We start from the raw sequence: 24,592 nt of genomic DNA, 5'->3' as shown, positions 1-24,592 counted from the left end.
GAATAATTTCACTGAGAAAAGCTTGGCATCCATGACTCATTTGGAATGTGAATAGAAAAGTGTAGAGGGCATTCCTGCTGTTTTTCAAGTGACCCAAGCTGTAAAGTCCAGCCTTTAGAGAAGTGACATTTCAGAATTATTTCATGGGCATGATGACTTGCAAGTTAAAGTGGTATAATCCGATTTCTTATTTGTTATGAATGCCAATACTTAGAGAGATGAATTCTGTTACTTCTAAAAGCACAGAGATGTGGTTCAGCTCCCAACCTCTCGTTACTCATAGAGCTGCAATGTATGGGTAACATATAGCTCTTAGGTGGCCATATCATGACTAGAACTCTACTTGCTGTCCCCAGCAGATTTGTTTAGATGGTGCCCTGGGATGCTAGGGCTTGCTGGGGAAGGAGCAGATAGATAATAGGATGTCTGTTACCTTGCAGTCCTCTGTTGGTTTTCAAAGCTGGTGAGACAAAGTGTGGAAGTCAGGAGACAAGAATTATCCTGGGACTTGAGTTGTAGCCTCAAAGTTCAGAGTGATGCTTTGACAGTACATACCAGCTGTCATAGAGGGGAAACCCCCAGGTCTGCGCTAGTAAGAAGCTGTGTCTTCTGAAAATGTTTTCTATAAAAGAAGAAAATTTAAAAAAAACACGTACACACTTCCAGAACCCAGCAAGTTGACCTCTCAGTACCCAAAGAATCTTGGAGCTTTGAGTCTTGGTGATGTTTTGGAACCATTTCACTTTTTTTTTATCACCTGGTTTTTAATCAATTTCAGACCGTCTGAAAGAGCCAAGTGAGGGTCCGGTGACAGTATCAGTTCTGTTCTTCTCTAATCTTTTTTTCCTTAAATTATTTAAGTCAGAGCTACAGAGAGAAGGAAAGACAGATAGATGTCTTTCATCTTCTGACTGACTCGCCAAATAAGCACAACAGCTGCGACTGGGCCAGGTTGAATCCAGGAGCCAGGAGGCTCTTCCTGGTGTCCCATGTGGGTACTAGGGACCTGAGATTTGGGTCATCTTCTGATGTTTTTCTCAAGCTGCCAGCAGGGACCTGGATCAGAAATGGAGAATGGTGTTGCTTGCTACATCACAACATGTACCCCAACTCTGTTACTCTTCAACTAGAGTAGAGACTATTTGTTTCCTCCTCCTGGGCATTGGCTCTGAATCATGAAGTCTGACCAACTGCTAAGTTAGGAAGCTGGATCTGACTGAGCAGATGTTGAGCAGGACATGTAGGTGTCAAGGGTGACCATCAATCTAGTGATTCATGACTTCTCTCCCCCAGCCACGCTGGGGCATTGTCCTATCATAGAGGCCCAGGCATATGATGGGCCTCGAGCTCTTGCGATTCCTACTGATCTCCTGATTTATCTGATTGTGGAGGTGTAAGTGAAGATATTCATTGCAGAACTTCTGTGTAGGCTTGGTTGGGTACTCCTTCCTCTCAGTGGGAAGCTCAGATGGTACTTTCATAAAAGCTCTTGATCATTCTGGAGCTTTGTTGCTGTACTCTATCTTGCCAACCCTAAAGTCATGCTAGGGACTTGGAGCAAGTTGATGAATTTTTAAATTATTGCTGTCTTGGTTGTATAAAAGTTATTGTTAGAAGCCATACAATTAATAGCATTTTCTTTGGTGCCTGTGGTGGTTAATGGTATGTGCTAACTTGATTGAGCCATGAATGTCCATGTATTTAGTCAAACATTGTTCTGGGTGTTTTTGGATGAACTCATCATTCCCTATGAATGTAAGGTTTTTTTTTTTATTTCTGTGAAAAATGTCATTGGAATTTTGGTAGGGACTGCTTTAACTCTGTAGCTGTCTTTGTGCGGTATTGGAATTTTGACAATACTCATTCTTCTAGTCCATTAACATGGGATACCTTCCCATTTGCTTCAGTGTAAAATTGTGTTTTGATGTTTTGTCCAAGCATTGGGTTGCTTTCCTAATTAAATTTTGCTGGGCTTTCAATGAACTTTCCATTTACCAAGCACAGAAAATAGCAAATATTTCCAGAATCCTTTATGTTTGGATGTGGAATGCAAGTCTCTGCATTTGGCTAGAAATTCTGTGTTGTTTTCCTGGTGCTCTCTTACATAGTGTTATCAACCATTGGGAGTATGGCCAACCACTGAGAGGAATGAAGTCACTATGGTTGTGCAGATTTGCTGTCCTGAGCTGTTATAACAGAATGTATGCTTTTTTTTTTCCAAGGTAGTCTCCGTTGTTTGAACCTGTCATAGAACAGACATACTTCTAGAGGCATTGAGCAAATTTATTTGACTTATCTATACTTGCCTCTCTTTTTAAAACTTTTAATTTCAGAGTAACTTTAAATTTATAAGACAAACATTGCATGGTACAAAGATTTTACGTATATCTGATGTCCAGCTTCATCTGTTAACATCTTATGTTAGTATGAGGCATTTGCCACTATTTGTAAATCATACCCAGCTTCCCCTAGTTTTTAAAATCAAACTTGGGCAAACTAGAGGATGTCATGTTAAGTGTAATAAGTCAGACACAAAAGATAAATACTGCATGGTTTCCCTGACATGTGGGATCTTAAAATAAAAGCTTCTTCTTCTTCTTTAACCTGCCCCACAGGCTTCTACCCCAGTGAATAGCAAGGGGAGTCTAGTTAAGGGGACTCTGAACTTTGCATCTAGTGGCATCTCCTACTCCATCAGTTTAGATAATCTTTGGGGAAAACTCAACCTTCTCGATTCAGATTCCCATTCATCTCATTCGTTTTGCTTCTGTTTGAGATGGTATGTGGCATGGAGACAAGAGTTATGCATGGTCCGTGGACCCCCAGACCATGATATGAGACTTTATTTTCCTGATTAGTGTCTTAGATACCTGGAAATGAGCTCTGGTCTCCTGGTCACTGGGTACCTACCTAACCTACCTAAATGTGAGGTTCAAGTTTGCAGGTGGCAAGCTTATATTCCATTCTCTTGGATTGAATAGGACTTCTGTCTAAACCCAAATCCATGATTTGTGGTCATTGATTCTCCCTGAGTGGATCTGGTCTAGCTTCTCTTGGCCCACAGCTCATCTCTTCTGTTTCCTGACAATGAGTCTAGACTTGGGCAGTCTGACCCTCAGCCCTTGGCCATTGACTCAGCTCACTCACAGTGATAAGAAGATGCTTATGTAACTTCATCAGCTTCAGGAAAGTTTTAAATTTTAGGTCCTTTTCAGACCCATAGGAACCATGGGAGGCTCAGGAGTGCTCACGTAGCTAATTGGCTACATTGCTGTGTCACCAAGAGGTATGATCTGTCTCACCTTTTTGTGTCCAATGAGGAGCCAGACTCAAAGTCTTTCCACTTCTCCTCTCCACTCCCTCCTTCTTCTCCTCTTTTGCTTTTATTTTAATTAGTTAATTTGTTTGAAAGGCAGAATTCCAGAGAGGGAGAGGGAAAGGGAGGGATACACACAAACATACAGATAGATATTAACTGATTAATTCCACTGAAATTTCCGCTTTACCTTGACATAGAAGGTTGTAGTACCTTTCTGGAGAATTAGTTTGCTCATGAGTGAAATGGTGAAATCATTGACACTTCCTTTAGTGTAGTACTACTGGTTTACAAAGATTGTTGTTATCACCTCACTCTTGTTAGGGTGGCTATTATCCAAAACGAAACAACAATTTGCAACTTTTGTTGAGGTAGGTTGTGGAGAAAAGAGTATCCTAATACATTGTCTGTGTAGTAATGTTTCTGGGAATGCAAATTGGTACAACTATTATGGAAAGCAGTAAGGAGGTTGCTTAGAATACTAAAAGTGCAGTGTAGCTTGGTATTCTGTGGGAGAGCTTAAACATTCAGCTCTGCACTTGCTCCCTGCAGCCTCAGTGAGAAGGTTCTGTGGTGTGAGATTGTTATGAACTTGTGCCCGACCCCAGTGCTCACGGGGCAAGGCACTGTCTCTTCCAGGGAGAGCTCCCTGTTATGGGGAGTGGAAGTGGGTATCCTAGGAGGCAATGGGAAAACTCCCTACTTTGCCTCTCTAAGAAGGTTTTCTCCTAGCGTGGGCAAAGCCAATTAGGAACAGGAAGATCCATTTGTAGCTTTTGTCCGAAAGACTGACAAGGCTTTGATGCTTGGCAGACTTATGGGTTTTGTTTTGCTGTGTGTTCTCAGGACTCTGCTAATTGGATGAAAAATTAGGACTTCAGTATGTCTTCTGTGAACCCAGGGATCTCTATGGGATTCATTGGTTGTGGGTTAAGCTTACTATACTAACTTGATCTTGGAGTACAGCGACTTAACCTTTGTATTCAAAATGTTTCGTTGTAAAGCACTGCTCTTTTCTATGTCTCACAGGGTCATAGTTCCCAAGATACTGAGCATTGGTGGGAAGCAGAAATACCTGGATTGCTTGGTATTGTTTATGTCCTAGTTGAATCTCAACAGATGTCTTGCCTTATGTGCCTTGTTCTTACTGCTTTCAACAGACACGAATTTTGTTTTGGGGAATGCCCAGATCGTGGACTGGCCTATCGTGTACAGCAACGATGGATTTTGCAAGCTGTCTGGCTATCACAGGGCAGAAGTGATGCAGAAAAGCAGTACCTGCAGGTATTTATGTTTGGGCTTGTTCTGGTGCATGATTTGTTATGGTGTATTTGGGGAAAAATAGAATCACCTTGATGTTGTTCAGTATTTATTCTAAATATTGGTAGCAATGTTGTGTCTAGTTTATGCCCTATGCTGGGAAAATTGAAAAAGATGTAAAACATGGTTTCTAGAAAATGACAAAATAGGGGAAAACCCAGGAAGAGCCATTTTATCTTTGAAACGTGAGCTCCAAAGTTTATGACTCTTTGAGCTAAGTGTCCAAGTTAAGAGGCTCAAATAAAATGAAAGGGAAATGAAATTTTATGTGATTACATTTATTTTTTTAAATTTATGAATGTTTTAGAAGTGTGACTGCAGTGTTGGAAACAAGGGCTTTGTTCATAGAGCCTTCCTGCCATCAGAATTCTTTCAGAGAGAGAAGAGAACCACTGTTTTGTTGCTTTCTAATTCATGCTGTGACATTTTCTCTCTGATCTCTTAGTAATTGTGCTAATAGCACAGCTTGTGCATCTGACAATATCGCTAACTAGGCAGAACCCTTGGGCCACTGGGTTCAAAAAGTGCTTTCAAAGTGCTGTCAAGGTGTTGAGCTGGGCCTGTGGCCTGGACCCTGCCTGTCATCCCCATGCAGCGCCCTGATGCACTTGTTTTATTGTAACCTTGGGTTCCACTCTTTTCCTTCTTCAGTTGTCAGGAGGGTTTGCATGAAGTGGAATCAGTTCCATAGACCTGGAAAAATCAAGGACTAAATCCATCTCTGAAGTGTCTAGGAGTTCATCTCTGAGGCCAGACATCGTCTTGTATTTTCAGAAATCATGTTTCATATTATTAAATCAGTTAAGAAACTTTAGTTTGGCAGAAAATATTAGGTGTTTGGGAATTGCTTCAATTTTCCTAATTTTAGATTTTGGGGACTGAGAAATGGAAAATTAAAAAAAAATTTAAAAAGAGATTTATTCAAGTCCAGCACTATGACTTATCAGGTTAATCTTCCATCTGCAGCATCAGCATCCCATATGAGTACCGGTTCATGTCTTGACTGTTCTACTTCCCACCCAGCTTTCTGCTTTGTTGCCTGGGAAAACAGCAGAGGATGACCCAAGTCCTGGGGCCTCTGCACCCACATGAGAAATCTGGAGGAAGCTTCTGGCTCCTGGCATTGGATTGGCTTAGCTCTGAATGTTGTGGCTGTTTGGGGGAGTAGACTGGCAAATGGAAGATCTCTCTCTTTTTCCTCTCTGTAAAGTTACCTTTCAAGTAAAAATAAATGAATCTTTAAAAGTCTCATTAAAAAGATTTATATTCATTCATTTTGAAAATCAAAGTTAAGGAGAGAGAGGGAGAGACAGAAAGAATCTTTCATCTACTAGTTCACTCCCCAGAAGGCTACCATCGTCAGCATTGGTGTGGGCTGAAGGTAGGAGGCAGGTGCTTCATCTGGGTCTCCCATATGCATTGCAGGGGCCCAAGCCTGCAGACCACCCTCCTCTGCCTTTCGCAGGCCAATCACAGGGAGCCGAAGGGAGTGGAGGAGCCAGAACATGAGCCCATATGGAATTCCTGCACTGCAGTGGTGGTTTTACCTTCTATACCACAGTGCTGGCCTTGAAAATTTGAGATTTGCCCCCACACTGCTTAAAGTTATTATTATTTTTTAATTTTTATTTTTCATGATACATTTACACAGCCTCAGGGATTTCTCCTTCTACCTCTGCCCCGTTTACCATTGCCCCCTGCTCAAAAGTTTGGAAGTTATAATTTTGAGGTAATTTTCTTATGTTCTTGGTGTGTATTCTCCTCTAGGTATCTGTACATGTATACATCTGCCTTTACACCTCTTTCTATCCATGCATATACACAGCCAGGACAATTGGGGAGAGTTATTTTCACTATTTAGTGTGACTTAAACAGCTCTTGTTTTTAACCTTCTTTTTTGGTGTTATAATCAGAAACAAAATCACATAAACAACTTGTTAGCTTAGCCAATGTTATATGATATTTCTAAGCAACTTATTTGAAGACCTGAATGAAATCTTTCTCTGGACATGTATCAACCTTTGGGCTGGCTAAAATCCTAATAGCTCAGGAGCTGTTTTTACTTCTTTTCTGCATTGAAGGCATTGGCAATCTAATATATGGGTAAAGGAAACTTAAACCTTTTGCTAACTGTGGTTTGAAGAAGCATGCAGAATGGATGGATACCAGGTGTTATAATGACAGTTCATTTATTTGAACTCTCCACTTTTAAGGGATATGTTTTAACTTATAAGAGGAATTACAAGCATGGAACTTAAAAAACAGAGTTAGAAGATACTTTAAAATATTGAAATCCATATTCCATGAACTTTTGAAGACCACCTTGTGTGTATACATTATTTCACTTAGCTTGCCCAGAAAACTAACTCAGAAAGAGAAAGAGGAGAAATCCTTGTGTCAGGGCTACGTTAGTCTTGATCAGTTTTTCATCTTAAAGATAATTCAACCAGCTCAGTTTTCCAATTTCCTGGCTTATTTGAGGTAGACTATAATCATAGTAGAGTACTATATGGGAAACACGTAAAAACAAGCAGGAGTAATCATATCTTCCAGAGGGCTCTGATGACAAGATCACAGTGTGATGCAGAATGCATTATGTCTACAGCCTGGGCTAGTTGATGGAGTGCTGGAGTTTGGAAGCCTGCTGGGAGCCCAAGGCTGTTCCAGGATCAGGTGTGATTTGGTGGTTCAATTCTAAATCTGGAATTGCACCTGGAAATCTCTGAAAGTCTTTGTAGCTCTGACATCCTATGACTCTATAATTCAAGTCAACCAGAAGAAGTTGCACTATGTTGCATATACTTACTTTGAGAATATGGGAGGGGTGTCTTGGAGCCTGTGCCACTGCGCTTGCACTTCCCAAGACTTGAGGGAGTGACCCTTGCTGTCCTTCCTTGTTGTCTGAAGGCCCATGGTGGGCTGAGGAAGTGTTCTCTGGGTTGGTGGACAGCCTTGGTCTGAGAGCTGGTCTTCCTAGCCCCATTGAGTGATGACTTTTTTTCCGTGGTGTCTTGTCGGTGTGTTGGGCCATGGTCCATTCTGCTTAGTTAAGGGTATATCCTGTTTCCAGAGGTGCAAATGTTGATCTTTAAACCAATATAGTGGTGGTGTGGGGCGGGAGGTCCAAGAACCTAGACAGTCCTGGGCAGGTCTCTGCCTGTGCTGAGAGCCAGTGTTATTAGGTAGAACTTTTACTGTCCTTAGATTGGCTCTCATTTTTTTTAAAAAAATAGTGCTTATATATCCTTGTATAGCAAGAAGGTGTGTTCCTAAAATGTTGGATTTTATTCTCAGTTTGTTTTTAATCTAAAGTGTTTTTTCAGAAGTAGGTGGTGGGGGACAGGAAAAACAGTTGCCTAGACAGTAGCTGAACTTTCGGTTTCTTTCCTTAGTTATGTCTTAATATCACTTCGTTTTTAAAGTGGGTGCATTTTTCTAAGTTCTTGGGGGTTTATTTTTATTGGGTTTTAGAAGAGGAAAACTTTGTGGTCCCAAATTACTTGGTTATCTTTACCAGAATGTCTCTTACAGTTGTGTGTTAGAAAATGGAACCTGGTTTATTATGCCAGGTCTGTTCTGTGACCTGGTCTCTCTGCTGGCTTCTCTAAATTGCCTGCTGCAGATTCCCTCTTGTGTGTGTTCCTGCCCAACTGAACAGAACTGCTTCCGGGTTCTGGGATTACCCTGACTCCCACCTCTGTGCCTTTGCACATGCATATCTTTGGTTTGGAATGTTCCCTGCCATCCTTCTCAGCTGCTGTTCATCCTCAGATCTTGTTTATCCTTCCTCCTGAGAAATTTTCTCTGACCAGCCAGAGAGTGATTTGGGAATTCCGTGCTGTTTTCTGGTCTTCCATTTTCTAGCATAAATCTCTTGTTAGACTTAGCTTCTTTGGGATGTGTTTGTCGAGGGGAGGGGAGATGTAGAGGTGAAGATAGAGTCTCAAGCACGGTGAAATAAATCTTTTTAAATCTAACAGATAAGTTTACTTTGTATATGTGTATGTTCCATGGTGCCTGGCTCAGAGCTGTGTATAGAACACAAGCTCAAAATGTGCTCGTGGAATAATCCCTCCTTGTCAGACTAACTTGGGCTCTTTGATTGGTTTCAGTTTTATGTATGGGGAGCTGACAGACAAAGACACCATCGAAAAGGTGCGGCAAACTTTTGAGAACTATGAGATGAATTCATTTGAAATTTTGATGTACAAGAAGAACAGTGAGTATTCAGGCCACTCTGTCTCGTTTCTATGTATGTTTGGAAAATAGTAAAATGTGTGCGCTTCGTTTTTGTTTAATACATTATTTTCTCTCCCATCAGCTAAGTGTAGTTACCAGGTGTGTCATTGTGTATGTCGGGATGAATGATGCGGATTCCTCAGTTACACTGTTCCTCTTAGAAGTGCCGAAGGAGGTTCTGATCACTAACCAATGAGAACTTTTCCATTTATGTTGCTTCTCAGAGTTAATGTTTCTTCTGTTAATTTGCTTCTGACAAGTTGCTGGCATAAGCCACTGTGACTTTAAGCCTTTTTGCTGTGGGGACTGAAAAGAGGTAGGACAGAAATTCTGGCCAGTTCTTGTTTGTAGCTGCCTCCCGCAGCACTAGCTCAATGCCAAGTGGGGCCCAGTTATAAGTTTCTGAACAAACTTTTCCTCTCCTGGTGAGCCCTCAAAGTAGTATCAACAGAATTGCATTATTAATTTACCTTTGTTTTGACTACAATTGCCTCTACAAAGTATGTTCATGAGATGTCTAACTGTAACAAGCATTAACCCATTGTCTCCTAAGAGGCTTTGTAGTTGAACTGGAGATGGGTTGTTGCAGAGGTCTGGAAAATGGGGCTGAGGACCTAGCAAGGCTGCAGAGGCACTGATTCAGAAATTCTTATAGTTTTTGTCAAGAATCCTGCTCAGTTTATGTAGGACCAGTGCTCGATGATTGGTTCCATAAAACACTGCCAGAGTGGCCCAGGTACCGTCTGAGGACAAGTATTTATTTTGATAGTGTTCAGGCCTGAGTGATGTGTTTTGTTTGGGAAGGCAAAGGACATATGTAGATTTTATCTGGAAGGAGCTAGGACCTTTTCTTGAATCCAGACTGGTGTGTTGGAGCAGCGAACTGAGAGGACGTTGGATGTTGGCCTGGTGGCCGATGCTGCTCTTTTAGGGAAGTGTGCTGGGCCATCAGCAGGTCCGAGCAGGTTGTTCCTGCACCTTCATGCCGGTGTTGCTGCCTCGCTCCTGCTGATTCTCCAGCTGAGAGGTCTAGAGCCTAGCCTGCTGTTGGCTGCAGGAGGAAGGAGGTGAAAGGCTCCAGGGCTCCATGCCAGCTCTACTCTGGGGACATAACTCTTCCTGGGAGCACAGTAGCATTGGCCGTCTCCTGGGACACACACAATCTGCACACGTGCCCTGAGTTCATGCAGTCAGCTAGCTGCCTTTCACCCTGGCAGCTCTGTGTACTGTGGCTTCCCCCAGGACACAGACTGCTAGCAGATTCGGTGCATCCCACAGAGATGCCTAGCATTTGGATTTTGCTTCAGAGTTTTAACTTGCCCAAATTCAACTCTATGGGCTTGACAGCACAGAGAGAAAGAGGAAGAGAAGGAAACCTAGATTGAGTTAATGATTTCAGTTTCCATCTCTCTCAGGGAGCATGCGTCCCAGTGTGAATGAAATGCAGGAGTGGAATGTACTGGCACAGCTATTCCCGGGCCCCCAAACCCTGTATTGTGAATGAATCACTACACTGGAAGTGAATTTGGTATTTGAAGTTCTGTACTTGACGTAGATATGTACTATCCAGGTCAACAGCTAGTTCATCTGATGAACTAGCAAGGGGTTAACATTGCTTCCCTCCCCAGAGGGAACTCTCTTTTATATTCTCAAAGATCTTTAAAATCATATTCAATTTTTGCCTTAACCCTCAACTTTAGAAAATGAAGTTTGCATAATGATGGCATGACTGTTTTCAGTTTTAAATGATCAGTTCCCTTTGAAGTACTGAAGTAAGTCAGTTAAAGTTCACATCCAAGGTCGTGCAGCATGTGCCCACACATGGGCAGCTGGGCAGAGGACGGCGGCCCGGTCTGCTCCTCACCTCTGCCTAGGCCCAGGCGATAGCCTTGTCCTAACTGCTGGCTTCCCTGAAAAGAAACTTGGACCTTATAAAACTCTGAGTCCCTTGAGGGAAAGTCTCCCTTGTGTTGAGATTTTTAAAAGGGAAAGGTCACCATCGAAAAAAGAATGTTTGTTTTTCTTTGCTCTGATTTTTACGTTAATGCATTTTGATCATGAAGAATATATGAAGAAAATATGAATAACAAAAGCAGTCAGTGAAAACACTGGGAGGAATGCTGGTACTATTACATAATGCACGTGCTGTGGTGTTTCTTCGCTTTTTGTCTGCGCACAACTTTACAAACTGGAGATTTTGGCATGTTTTCAGTTTAAAATCATATGTGTATTTATCTTTCACCACAAAATATTCCCGTCATTAAATTCCTCATAAATATAATTTGGAAATGCATTAATGTATCTTCTAATGTTGTACATTTATGAGGCCTTAGGTTTTTTTCATTACCAATGTCGAAGTCAATATAATTGTGCGTTGTTGACATTGTGGGGTGTTTCTTAGAGACTCCCAGTTGTTGTGTAAAGGAAGTGAACTGAGGTTCCTGAGATATTTTGCCAAATAGGCTTCTAGAAGAATTGAATCTCTTCTGAGTTCACATGCAAAAATGTATGTTGGACCCATTGAACCTCATCAGCATTGAACACTATCACTTTTAAATGGCTAAACAGTCCACATTAGGTTCTTTTGTTTAGTGAAGTTTTAAAAATTATTAATAAGATTGAGTTTTAAAGATTTTATCCATTTAAAACTACTTATCATAACATTCTTTGCCCATATACTCCAATTTTAGTGATTTTTGTTACCAATTTTTATAAGCTTTTGGAAATTAAAAAAAAATTTCTCTGCAGTATTTGTATAGGTATTCCTTAGTGTTTTATTTGAAAGGCAGAGAAGAAAGAGAATTGGAGAAAGAGGAAACAGAGGCAGAGAGATACCTCCTATCTTCTGTTTCACTCCTCAGAATCCTATAGTAATCATGGCCAGGCCAGGTTGAAGCCATGAGCCAGGAACTTAACCTGAGTGCTCCACTTGGGTGGCAAGAATCCAGCTATGTAAGCCATCACTTGCTTTCTCCCAGAGTTTTCATTAATAGGAAACTGCATCTGGGAGCAAAGCAGGGACTCCAACTAAGGCAGTGTGGTACAGGATGAGGGAGTACAAGCAGCATCCTAACTGGTGCATCAAATGTGTGTTCCAGGGATTTTTAAGTGATGGACGTTAATGTTTGTCCTACCTTTTGGGAAGTTGGGAATAATGAACAGAAGGTTTCCTTGCATGGTTTGGAAAAATATGTGGAACACTACTACATTTCTTGAAGGATGGATTACTGGAAAGATTTCTTTTTGGCCAGTCTGAAGGGTTGGTGTCTCTGTAATGGGATAGATTTAAAAAAAATTGTTGCCTATTTTATATTCAGCATACTATATGAAGTTCTTATGTCTACCACCATTGTCATTAATGAACTCTTCTAGTAAATATTTGCCCGGTCATTCTAATGTTAGTGGATTAGCTCTTCCAGTTTTCAAGCAAGACAGTTCTAATCAAGAAAACAAGAAGTGTCAGCTCCGAGTTAAAGCAGCATGCCTTCTGGACACTCCCTAGCGCGTGACTCTGCAGTTTATGGTGTGGCTGGTAGCCCAGCCTTTTGGGAGGTCCATTTCAGCTTCCCAGGCAGAGAAACCCAGGAAAGGCGTTGTGCAGCAGTTCTCTTGGGCTGGCAAGGAGGAGCTGTTGGCCAAGCGTTGCTGATTGTTTACTGTTGTGGCCTCAGCCCTGGACCGGGCCTCCTGGCTGCAGAGGGACAGATGTGGGGAAGGGATCTGCCTTTGAGGACATTACACTCCCAAGGAGACAGGTTTACTGGGTAAAACAATCATATTTTGCCTATTTTCCTGATGGGTTATTTTTTCAGATTTGTTCAGTGGCAGGAGTTTTTTCTATATGGGATCTTCTAGAAGTTTGTGGAAAATGTATAGTATAAAAAACTGTGCCTAGATTTCATTTTTGCATCAAAATAAAATTATTGTTTAATTTGTTCTTATACATCCTGAATTCCCATCATATGCAATAGTTGCTGATCCTCAAACACGTGTCTATTGAAAAGTAGCTCCTATATTTTAAATTACTTTCCTATAACATTTTTTTAAAATGGAGACTTTTTCCCATATAAAAGTGAAGTGAACAATTTTTTGATCATTATTTTCCTTAATGGTCCTAAGTTTTGTGTAATACTTAGGAAGCTGTCCTTATTACCTAAATAATAAAAACACTCCTTCTTGGGCCCGGCACGGTGGCGCAAGTGGTTAAACGTCCTCGCCTTGCACGCCCGGGATCCCATATGGGCGCCGGTTCTAATCCCGGCAGCCCCGCTTCCCTTCCAGCTCCCTGCCTGTGGCCTGGGAAAGCAGTCGAGGACAGCCCAAAGCTTTGGGAACCTGCACCCGCGTGGGAGACCCGCAAGAGGCTCCTGGCTTCGGATTGGCATAGTATCGGCCCGTTGCGCTCACTTGGGGAGTGAATCATCGGACGGAAGATCTTCCTCTCTGTCTCTCCTCTCTGTATATCCGCCTTTCCAATAAAAAAATAATAAAAATAAATCTTAAAAAAAAAAACACTCCTTCTTTATTCCTTCTTGTAATTTAATAGTTGTATTAGAATACGTTGCACATTAATCCATTTGGAAGTTTATATGGAAATAACAATAGCAAGGTAATGATTTATTTTCCATATGGGCTGGTTCACTTGTTCCAAACTATTTATAAAGCAATTCAGCCTCTCCTTTCTGATTTGAAATGCCTTTTCATATATTAAGTTCTCCTACATTTATGAGTTGATATCTGTCTTCTTCTTGGCTAAGAATCCTATTGTAAGTCACTAGGTTTATGGAACTTTGATTGAGATACTTACCAGCTTGGGTTCCCTATATTTACAGTGCAAATACTATCATAGTAACTCTTTGACTTATACAGTTATTATGAGAAGTAAACCACAGTGTGTCAGGTCTGGACCCATTGTAAGAATTCAATAAATGACACTCCCATTGCCATTTATTTCCAGTCAGTACCAGTGATTCGTAATTACTGTAGCAGATAGTCCCTGCTATTTTTTCCAGGAATTTAAAAAACTTCTTGCGCATGCTTACACCTTTATTTTTCTATTTGAATTGAATTTTAATTCAAGGCTCTGAAAACACACACACAGGAATAATTAAAATCCAGATTGAACCTTTATTCAATTTATCCATTAAACAGGAAGTTTTGCATCTTATAAAACTGAATTTTTTCATCTACAAACAATGCACTGCTCCATTTGCCTAGTGTTCTGTGTGCTTCAGTGTACTTTGGGTAACACTGAGGCTGTAGTGTTGAGCCTTCCGCTCTTCCCTCATGATGGCTGCATTTGGCACTCTTCCCTCAGAACAGGTGGAGGCGGCTTCAGAATTATGCCAGACACCTTGAGATAGATTCTCAAGTCTTGCAAGCCTCTGTGCCATGTGAGACTGAATATTTCAATCTTGTAATTGAAGAATTTAAAAGTAAGGAAGGAAAAAAGGAAGCAATGAAAGTACACATTTTACATTAAAGCCTATGTATCAGATATATGTGTGTGTGTTTACTTGCTCCTAAGCAAGTCTTATTTCTCTCATTTTGTCAATAAGGAAACAGATATGGAGAGAAGTTAAAATGATGAAGCCAAGGCACACAATGATGAAATGATAGGGCTAAAATTCAGGGCTCACGATTCCAAATCCAATAGCCAGTGCCCATGACTCCCTGGTTCTGTCTCGTTCTTTTTGCACTTGTCATTTGTCTCAATCAAGTTGGCCCTAACCCAGTCTGTTTCTTGGTCTAGTCTTCCAAGTCTGCTCTTTGAAATTACCAGAATGTTCCAACATGACACAGCTTTTCCCAGGGACCAGTTTCTGTGGCTTGGTTAATTCTCTTGAACGTGGCCTGGTTGCCCAGAAGTCTTGTTATAGAGAGTACTTGTTAGGAAGACTAGACAAAGGAAGAAGACTGATGGTAACCAAAATTTTTCTCCTACACCTGAGGCTTTCAGTTTTGTTATCTGGCCACAGAGGATGAGCAATTCCAATGTCCAGGTTAGGTTGTCAGGTTCATCATTGTATGCCTAAGGGAGCTGCAGGAAGGATGAGCATCAGAGTGGACCAGGGGAGGCATCTGGTTTGGAACTGCCCTCCCTCTGGGCTTCTGCAGCCAGGAGAGAGCCGTTCTCCCTGCTGCAGCAGCCTCTGCCATCAGTGGAGTTGTCAGGTTCCTGAAATGTTGGTCATAGGTCTGTTTTTAAAAGGAGATTTATTCTGGTGTCTTGTCTTTTTCTCAGAATGAGGACATTGAATGCTTGCCCTTTTCAGCTATTCCACAGTAGACCCTTGGGTGAGAAGATTCAATTTTGACTTCCTCTTCCTGATTTTGTATGTATGTGTACAAATGTTTGTGTAGTTATTACCACTCTATTATTTCTAGCAACTGGTGTATTGCAGCTGAATCTGAGTTTTGGAGAGACCCCCTGTAGACCATATGCCCCAGCCTGTGTCTGAGAGAGTGTCTGAATGGAACCACGAGGTCTTAGTTTTCCTTATAGCTTTCAGAGGGAAGTTGGATGGATGGGCTTCAGGTTCTAGATAGCTTACATTTCACTTAAAACCACTATTTCATAGACTGATATTTTAACTACTACCTCATTAGATAAATTCTTTGCTCTCCAAAGGAAATGGTTGAAATCATTGCTTTATACGGCCTATGATGGACCAATATTCTCTTTTGGAGAATTCAACAAATGAAAATGCAGGTCCATCCTATTTTCTTAGATTGTTTGAGTAGTGGTCGTTTGCAATAGAAAAAGGTCAAGGTTGTACAGTCCACAATGGCACCACCTAGAGTTAAGCAATGCAGTGACCTTATATGGCCCTGTGTGTTAGTACTGAATGTCATTGGAGGTTCAGGTGAAAATGCAGAGAAAGTGCATCAGGTGTCTTACTACTGGGGTAGACTATGTTTTATTTATAGAAGCATTTCTTAGTTGTTAGGGTGTGTGTGTAGGGAAGGGGCAATACTTCCCTTCCCTGACTGTGATCACAACCAATGGAGAGACATTTAGAAATCAGTTCAATACAGTATACTTCCTTTGGGACTAGAGAGAGGAGCTTTCTCTAGTTCTTACTTAGTTCCAACTTTGGATTCCCACCCTCTCTTAAAATGGCCATCAGGGTTGTTCCGGAGGACCCCCATCCCCCCAAAACGAAAAAAAAATTAGAATAGATAAACAGAGAACAACAAGGAAAGCTTAGAACCAGACAGGAAACGGTCAGCGTGGATTCACATATACCTTACTAGGTGGGACACAGAGATTAGTTGCTCCTCACTGGGGTATTGAAGATTTCTCTGCACACCCCTCCTAAAACTGTTCTACACCTCGACTGTTGACATATGCCTTGTTAGAGTTATAAGCCAGTTTAGACTATCCTAAAATCTGCCAAGTTCAGCAAAAATTATGCTTCAACACTATAAACCGCTAAATGCTAAAATGAAAATAGACATGAGACAGCTGAATAGTACCCTATAGCCATTTTAAGGTGTACAGCAGCCAGTTCTGTATATAAACTAAAATTGAAATGTCAATGTCAAAGTAGTCACAGGATGTGGTTAAGAACTTGCATTTTTAAAAATATATTGATTACTCAATACCATGTCAATTAATTCCATAATGTTGTAAATTGTTGTTGATGTTGTGTTGGGGCTTTTAATTGATCAGGATGATATTCTGCCAGCTCTACCTTCAGACCAGAGATGGTCTCTCCAAGAAACCGTTGAATTTATCTGGACAATAAGATGCTGGACTCTTTGCTTGGTATATGTTTGCAAAGAAATAATCTTGACTGAATTTGAACTGTAGTACTGCCACAAGGTGGAGGAATCCACCATGGGGGGAGGGTACGTTGAGGGGTTGGGGGAATCCCAGAGCCTATGAAACTGTGTCACATAATGCAACGTAATTAATAAAAACAAGAAACAAAAAGCAAAAAACCAAAATCAGTTCAATAGAGATTCCAGTAACGTCTTTAAGAGCCAAAAAGCTGATCCTGAAGGAAGTGGTTTATATCTGTAGGAAAGTGAATTGCTGAAAGTGATTAATTCTCAGAATTATACAGAATTACTCCCTGGCCATAGGCAATACCGGAGAAGCATTGCAGGCTTTTTCTTCCACCAACCTCTTCCCTACCCCCTGCCTTTTCCTTCCTCCTTAACATTTACATAATGAAGGGGCATGACAGAGAATGGGCTTCATCTAGTTCTTGTCTCTCAAATTAATAACTCAGGGCAAAGATCCAGAGTGTTGCGTTGAAAGATGTCTCTCCACAGGGGAACCCTAGATTGGGTGGTTCTATCCCTCAGTGAGTCCCCAGGAACATACTGCCTGAGGTTTTGGTAGAAGATATGCACTAGAATTCGGAAAGGGGATGATCAGAGAAGTACTGTCTGTTCAAGTTTCTGGAAGGAGGTGATGGACATTATTTGGTAGAGAGCAGCACATAGTTTAAACAGATTGACGTGAGAGCTCATGATTACTTGAAAGTATGGAAAAGCGGAAAAGGCCTCTCCATATGATAGGTACAGTGGTCTCAGAGATGTGGGTCAGCATTATTAGTGCCAGAGAGGCAAAAGTGGAATATGAAGGGTAGATCGCATAGTTCCAGCTCGGCAAGCTGCCAGGTTCAGTCCAGCTGGTGCACTGCTATGAAAGGGCTAGAAGGTTGCAGCTGTGAAGGGATATTCTGGGTCTCCCACAAGATGATACCATATAATGGGACATCACTCATCTGATGACATTTGACGCATAAGGAGTGCTTCTGGCTTACCATCTAAAAAATGACTGTTTTCTTTACAACAAAAAGGGGTTTGCATGAGCCCCAAGGGTGGGGGTCCCGGAGGAATCTGGGTCTCCTGCTCCAGGTCATCAAGCCTACCTGTGTGGTGGGGACTGGGCCCATGAGCCCGGGGATGGAGGGGTTCAGTGGGTCTCAGGTTGCATGATCTGGACCTTGAACCTAGCTGCACAGTGGATGATGGAACCATGAGCCTCAAGAGTGGGCAGTCCAGCATGGCCCAGGTTGCCTGGCTTAGGTCTATGAGCCCAGCTAGGAGAACTGGTCCTTCCCAGTGTAGAGAATGGAGTGCTGGATGGCAGACCATGGTGCATATGGAGGACATGGTAGCTCACCGGGCCCTGCAGAGGACATCTGGTACCATAGCAGAGAATAGAGAATAGAACATATGGATAGCTACCCCAGCCAAACAATGATGGCAAATATCTTGGCGATTGGAGACTGTAAGGTAGATGGTGTCAGCCAATGGACATTGGAAGGGATTCCTCATCCATAGATCAGTGACATCGAGAGCAGTTTGGAATTATCACATCTGCCTAGGCAGAACCTTTGGAACATGTGCCATTGATACCAGGTGGCTTCCCCCCATCCTTGGGTACTGGGATGGTAGGGAGGCTGGGTGTGGAATATCCCCTTGTCTCTCTCCTTCCCACAGAATAGGAAGAAGAAATAGAAAGCTTGGAAACAATGATTGCATCCACTTTTCCTTAATCCTAGATCCTTCCAGCCTGATCGACTGTGTAAACATCATCTAGAATAAAAATTTTAAAAGGGGTTTTTTATTTGTTTGCTCTTTGTCTTATGAGTTAGGCTGCAACCCAGAGCTGACAGGCTGTGTGATGAATTCCTATGATGCTTTTTTTTTCTTTTGAATTTCCCTTTGCTTAGTTGAAAATGGCATATTCTGAGTCAGGAGCTAGAAGGAATGGTTGTACAGTCTTTTCAACAAGGATAGATGATCCAAAGGTCATATACTTTTTGATTTTGAGATACTATAGTGATTTTTGTATGACCGATTTTCCTTTCAAAGTATTTCTTTCTTAAAATAACATTAGAATCTGTTACTGTAAGTGTACCCAGAAACTTATAGTTGAAAATTATGCAAAGAGAAATAAGATTAATTACAAATGAATACATAGATAATTAAGACTTAAGGAAACTGCATTTCCAGTTGGTCTATTTGATATGTATTTTTACATTTTTAGGATTTTTATATGTACAGACAAGTGGTGTAGCCAGATCTGTAAGCCAGTATTGTCAAGTTAGATTGTTTAATCCTAGAGACATAAGTCTGCCAATGTTGAATGGTGTAATGTTTGGTGTGATTAGAGACTCAACTGATATTTTGGGAGATACATTTTCACCTCCAAAAATCTTTGAGTTGTCTGTGTTATGTTTGATAACATAGAGCATGTAAAATGCTGAACACTGGACCTGGTACATAAGAAGTTCTCTAATACTTAACAACATGGAGAAATGGTGACCATTTTGGTTTGAAAATGGTCTTCAGTAGTATGTAAAGTAGTATCCCAGTTGTACAGAATTCAGCAAATAGTTAGTTCTTATGTTCTTATTGCTCTTTTAGCAACTGGGATGTAAGAACTAGGTGGGAAAGAGCATGCCATTGCTTGGTGTCTTATTTTATTTTGAATCACAGAACAGACCTCTCTCATGTCCTCCGTGAACAGAAAATATTTGTATTTCCTCTAGTTATTTCCTCAGAAGCCAGAGCAAGGCTGTATGGATAGCTGGCCAGAGGTAGCAGAGTGGGGTCCTCTTTGAAAAAGAGGCAGCAGAGCTCTGCCCACCTCCTCCTGCACAGGAAAGCAGTGTTCGAGAGGAGACAGTTTTTGTCCAGCTGCACTCCAGGAATAAGGATTGTAACATTCTCACTGAGCTTACTAAGGGACCGACGTGATCCCACATCACATTGCAAATGCTTCTTGTCTGAGGTGCCTTTGCTTGGGGAATCATGGTGATTCTTTCTGTGCTCAGTGTCTTGCCATTTGCTATTGTGTTTAGACCTTATAGATTTTTTAGGTTAGGGAGAAGGACTTAGAAAGATTGTTTGTGGGACATGCCTTCTTGAGCATATGAGCCAGTGTTGACAGACTCACATATAGAATCTGAATGCTCAGGACTCTTTGGCAGTGGATGGAGTTTGACGTTTGAGTTTGCATGATCTGCTGGCCTTGGTAGGCAGTGCCCATCTTGGCCCCATACTCTTTACTGTCCACTCTGATCTAAGGTAAGTCTTTAAGTCTCCCTGCTTAAGTTCCTTCTATAAGATCAAATGAAATTTTCAACCTATTTCCCAATTATAAGGGGTAAGAGGCTTGAATTTACAAAAATTATTTGAACAGGAGCAAATTCCCACTGAGTAGTCTTTGTGAAAGTTTTTATTCCAGCAAGAAGAGAAATTAATGTTATACTATCTTGGCATTTGAAAGAATGAGACCATTTAAAATTAGATGAATATCTGTACCTCTTCATTTGCAAGTTTTGCATTCATTGTCCCTCAAATCAGCATGCAAATTACTGACCAATCTTTTGATATTTCTTTCAGGGACACCTGTGTGGTTCTTTGTGAAAATTGCTCCAATTCGAAACGAACAGGATAAAGTGGTTTTATTTCTTTGCACTTTCAGTGACATAACTGCTTTCAAGCAGCCCATTGAGGATGATTCATGTAAAGGTTTGTAATTCTGATTTGCAAATGCATTACTGTCTTTTTGCCTTTAGTGTGGCTCTTGCTACAGGGAATTTGAGGTTGCTAAGGCAGTCTCTGCACAAAGTTCAAGAGTGAAACTTTAATTTGTGTTGGGTAAAGTACTGCATGATTATGGAACATATTGGCAGAGAAGAAAGGGAGAACAACAATAAAAAATCCCTTTGTTTAGAAAAGCTCTTGAATTTATTTCATCCCTTTTTAAATGAATACTTCCAAAATGAGTACAGAGAAGATAACTGGCCAGTTGTGAACCATCAAGGTTTTCTCAGGATTTCCAGTGATAGATGTCAGTCCTCCAAATGGTGCAGTCCATGGCCACATTCATCTGATTTATAGACAAATTTAGATTTGACTGAGTTCTGGAGTTTGTTAATACAAACACACACACCTCTCTACTTCTGTGGTTAAGTCTGAGGATGGTTAATTGGTTTGGAATACAGCTTTCATGAGGCCATGGCCTTTTCCAAGTAACATTGCCAGGTGGCTCTTTGATCAGCTTTATGATCACATGTTAGCACTTATCTCACTGTATCATATGCACATGTTGTTTGAATAACATTGAGGACCTAGGGAAGGATATCATTCAAGATTTCTGGAACAATGGCCCCTCTCGTCAGGAGATGGTGTGTTATTCCCTGAGGTTTTGGAGTGGAGGGTGTCTTAGCACCTCTTCATCTCCCTGGCTATAGTTTGCACTCTGGAACACGCAGGAGACCAGGAGCTATTTCATGTTGCAGTGCTGTTTGGCTCTGTGATTGGCTTTCCAGCTGGACCTGACAACTTGCTCCTTTTGGTTTCTGGAGATGCAGCAGAGATGAAGTGGCGTCCAGGGGACAGACTGAGGCAGATTATTGTTTGTGTGCTAATGTTTTGGTGGTTAAATGGATATTATAGCAGGAAATCAAAAGCATTAGGTGGAGGTTCTCTGGAGTGTATCTCCTCTGAGAGTAATATCCTGGCTCATTTAAACACTCATTTTAATAGTCATCAGATACATCAATGTATTCTGTTAAAAACTGGTAGCTCAGTGAATCCATTCCAGCCTGCCTTTTGGTTTTAGGATTGCAGCACAGTATCTCACAACAATGTCTGAGTGTCCGAAAGCTTCCATTTTCCTGCAGATTTATGATTACCCTATTTCTAGTTTCTGAGTTTAAGATTTTTCTTTAAATAGTAGCACTCAATGATGGACACAGTCATGATGAAATGCCAGCCTATCACCATGTAAAAGAGCTGTCTGTTTTTTGATTAAATAAACTCATAAATAACAAGGCAATTAAAGGCAATCAGATGTCTTGATATATATTTTTAAATTTTCCCTTAAAAATGTAAATCATGTGATTTGGTCAAGCCCTCATGCTTGCATTTTATCATTGCTAGAACCTTTTTACATGAGGTGTAGGTATTTGGTGGGACAGGTATACCTAATAGAGAATGCTCATTATCTACCACCCTGATGTTTGAATCTCATGAAACTTGAAAAGATAAGTCAGTAAGATCCATGTAGGTTTATTTTCCAGGGATAATAGATTTCACTTCATTTTACCTGCCTTACTGTTGTCTTTCATTGTTGGTAAGAGTTTTGGCACAACACACACACACACATTCATATTTTCACACTATTGACTGTTAGCCAAAGTATTCTTTTCTTTTGTGAAATAATATGAGTAACATGTGGCTTATAAAAATCTAAAACACATGCACATACACACACTTCAGCATTCAACATAGAAACCTTGCTAGTGGATCATGCTTAATGTCTCCTTGAAGACCTAACTTTGTTGCCCATTTCAAGAGCCACAGCAGACATGTCAGACCTTCCTATTTGTCATGTCACTGTGCCCCTGGCCCACTCTGATTTGATGATCTGCTTGGGGTGAAGTCAGATTTTATATTTGTTTATGAGGGAGTAGTGTGGTGATTTGCCAGGCCTCGTTAGTTTTAAACCCATGAACTTCCAACCTGGTTCTCAGGATGAACTCTGGATGGGAACTACACTGTCCTGTGTATGGACCTCTTTGTTGACATTTCTGCATTGTCCCAATTGCATTTAGAGTCATGAGACTTGTAGACCCTGGCTTGTTCTGAGATGTAATGGAAGGAGGCATGACTCCAATCCTGGAAAACTCTCATATAATTGCTCTTTAGTGTAGCCATCGGGGATACTTTTCCAATCATCGGATTAGTCTTTGGAGTCAGTTGTGCTCAAGTTGTCTTTATAATTAACCCATTTTTCCTGATTATGCAGTGTCTAACTTGGGGACTGAGGAGTGGGGCAAATGCTTCTGATAATGATTGGAGAAGCCATTTTGCACCCTATGGTTTTTGTAAACGACCCGCAAAGGAGATGCCCAGCATCCTTGACAGTAGACCATTTTAGCCTTTGACACAAAGAAATTTGCCTCCTCCCAGAGTTTTAAGTGCAGATGAGGAGTGACCCTGGGAAAGCTTTCTGAGTTCCTTCATTGACTGTCGTTCTCATGATCCTTTAATAAGGTATCCAGGTTCCTGACTTGGTTGTCTTTATTTTGCTGTCTGCATTTTTTGGAAGGATTCTCTTACCATCTAGCAAACAGTGCCCACACATAGCATGAAGCAGGGAATGCAAATCAGGGTAGATTTGCTGTCCACAAACAGCTTGTATGTATGTGTGTATGCATGTGTGTATATGTGAGTATTGTGTGTTTTAAAAGCTGAATGAGTGGAAATTCTTGGGCTAAAACGAGCATCTGTGATATGCTAGGGAATTTTGTTTGCTTCTTGGTTTTCATGGATAATGAAGACTGAAGGATTCCTAAAAATCTCCTCTAGAGTTTTACATTCCTTTTGGTGTCTGTATTTGGCTCAAGTTTAACTCTGAATTTAGAAGGAAACACATGGACCATTGAAAATGAGTTTGTTTCTTTAATAGGAGGTTATTTGGTGGAATAAGAGAGAAAACACGAGAGGTGACTCATCCTTGGTGAGCAAGATAGAGAGAATGCTCTGAGCTTTACTTTCTCATCCTTGTCTGCTCTTAGCAAACCTTCTGATGCAGCAGGGAGAATGGGAGAGAGAAAAGGATCCTGCTTTGCTGTGAGTGCATCATTGATCTGAAATGTCAATATGATTTCCCACTAGTCCTCAGGTTCTCTTCCCCTCTGTCTCACCTGTAGTTGTCATCCCAGTCATCCAAGCCAGAAGCTGGGGAGCTCCCACCAGAGCTCCTGTCCTTCACCTACAGCTATTGCTTGCTGAGTTTGGTCAGTTTGCCTCCTGCTCTCATGCGTTCCTCCTACTCTGGGGGCACTTGTCCACGCCTACACAGTCTCTGACTCATCTTCTGCCTGTCCAGCATTTTTGTTTAGTATACTTTCTGCATTGCTCTTTTTCTAGAATCTGTCAGTGAATATATCTCCTTTCCAACCATCTTCAAGTTCCGTGTGAGTTTAAGTTTTTTGACTTAGCCTCCAGGTTCTCACTGACTACAGTTTCCCCTCTCTGGTTCCTGAAATTCTTCAGCATCACTTCAGGCCATTCTGTGTCTTCCACCTGCCCTGTGTGCCGGAGTCCAGCTCCAGCCGAGTTCGGAGCTCGGGAAGGGTGCGTGGAGTCGGCGATAAAGAAAGACACAGACACAGACAGTTGGTGCGTTCTCACCACAGCTCAGAAAGAAACTGTCCTTTTTTTTTACTCAAAACCCTTCTCAAGCTTCTGCACAAGCAACTATTCTATTTTTTCTTTTCAAAATTAAGGGGGCATGTACAGACATTTGGTCACTCCGTCTGCACTTCAAGGCTAAGCAGGTGCTCCTAAAGATAATTTTGCAAAATACTGTATTCATATGCTTCAAAGCAAGCTATTGTTTATCCTTCAACAGTAGCCATGGAGCAACAGCCAGGACTCCAAGGCCAAGGCACATGCGATTATCTGCTAATCAGTAATACTTTCCCACCTCATTTCTACTTCTACATTTTACCCATCATTTAATGGGAAAATAAGTTACAAGGGAAAAACCTAAAATCTAAAACAGAACTTAAAATGTTAAATCCCCCTACAACTACAGACCCCTACAACCCCATAAACAATAAAGCAATAATCAAAAGCATTTTTTATTAGTAAAAGCATCCTTAATTCCTCTAGCTAAAAATTATAAAAGTGGCTAAAACAATTACATTTTCTATGTCCCAAAAAAATTGC

The 24,592-nt window shown here is 41.2% G+C and overlaps 1 protein-coding gene across 2 annotated transcripts in view; it reads left to right on the top strand.

Moving 5' to 3' along the window:
* KCNH1 (potassium voltage-gated channel subfamily H member 1) overlaps nt 1–24,592 on the top strand; it is a 312,341-nt gene that overhangs the window by 14,425 nt on the left and 273,324 nt on the right. For both annotated transcript variants that reach the window (XM_040985617.1, XM_040985616.1), the window contains exons 2-4: nt 4,477–4,600; nt 8,749–8,855; nt 20,249–20,377. In XM_040985617.1, the coding sequence (XP_040841551.1) occupies nt 4,477–4,600; nt 8,749–8,855; nt 20,249–20,377 (360 nt within the window). The remainder of the gene's footprint in view (nt 1–4,476; nt 4,601–8,748; nt 8,856–20,248; nt 20,378–24,592) is intronic.

The sequence above is a fragment of the Ochotona curzoniae genome, unplaced genomic scaffold, assembly GCF_017591425.1.
Source record: "Ochotona curzoniae isolate NIBS_2020 unplaced genomic scaffold, NIBS_Ocur_1.0 contig_430, whole genome shotgun sequence".
In the NCBI taxonomy this organism is placed as follows: domain Eukaryota; kingdom Metazoa; phylum Chordata; class Mammalia; order Lagomorpha; family Ochotonidae; genus Ochotona; species Ochotona curzoniae.
This window is presented reverse-complemented; position numbering and strand designations above follow the sequence as displayed.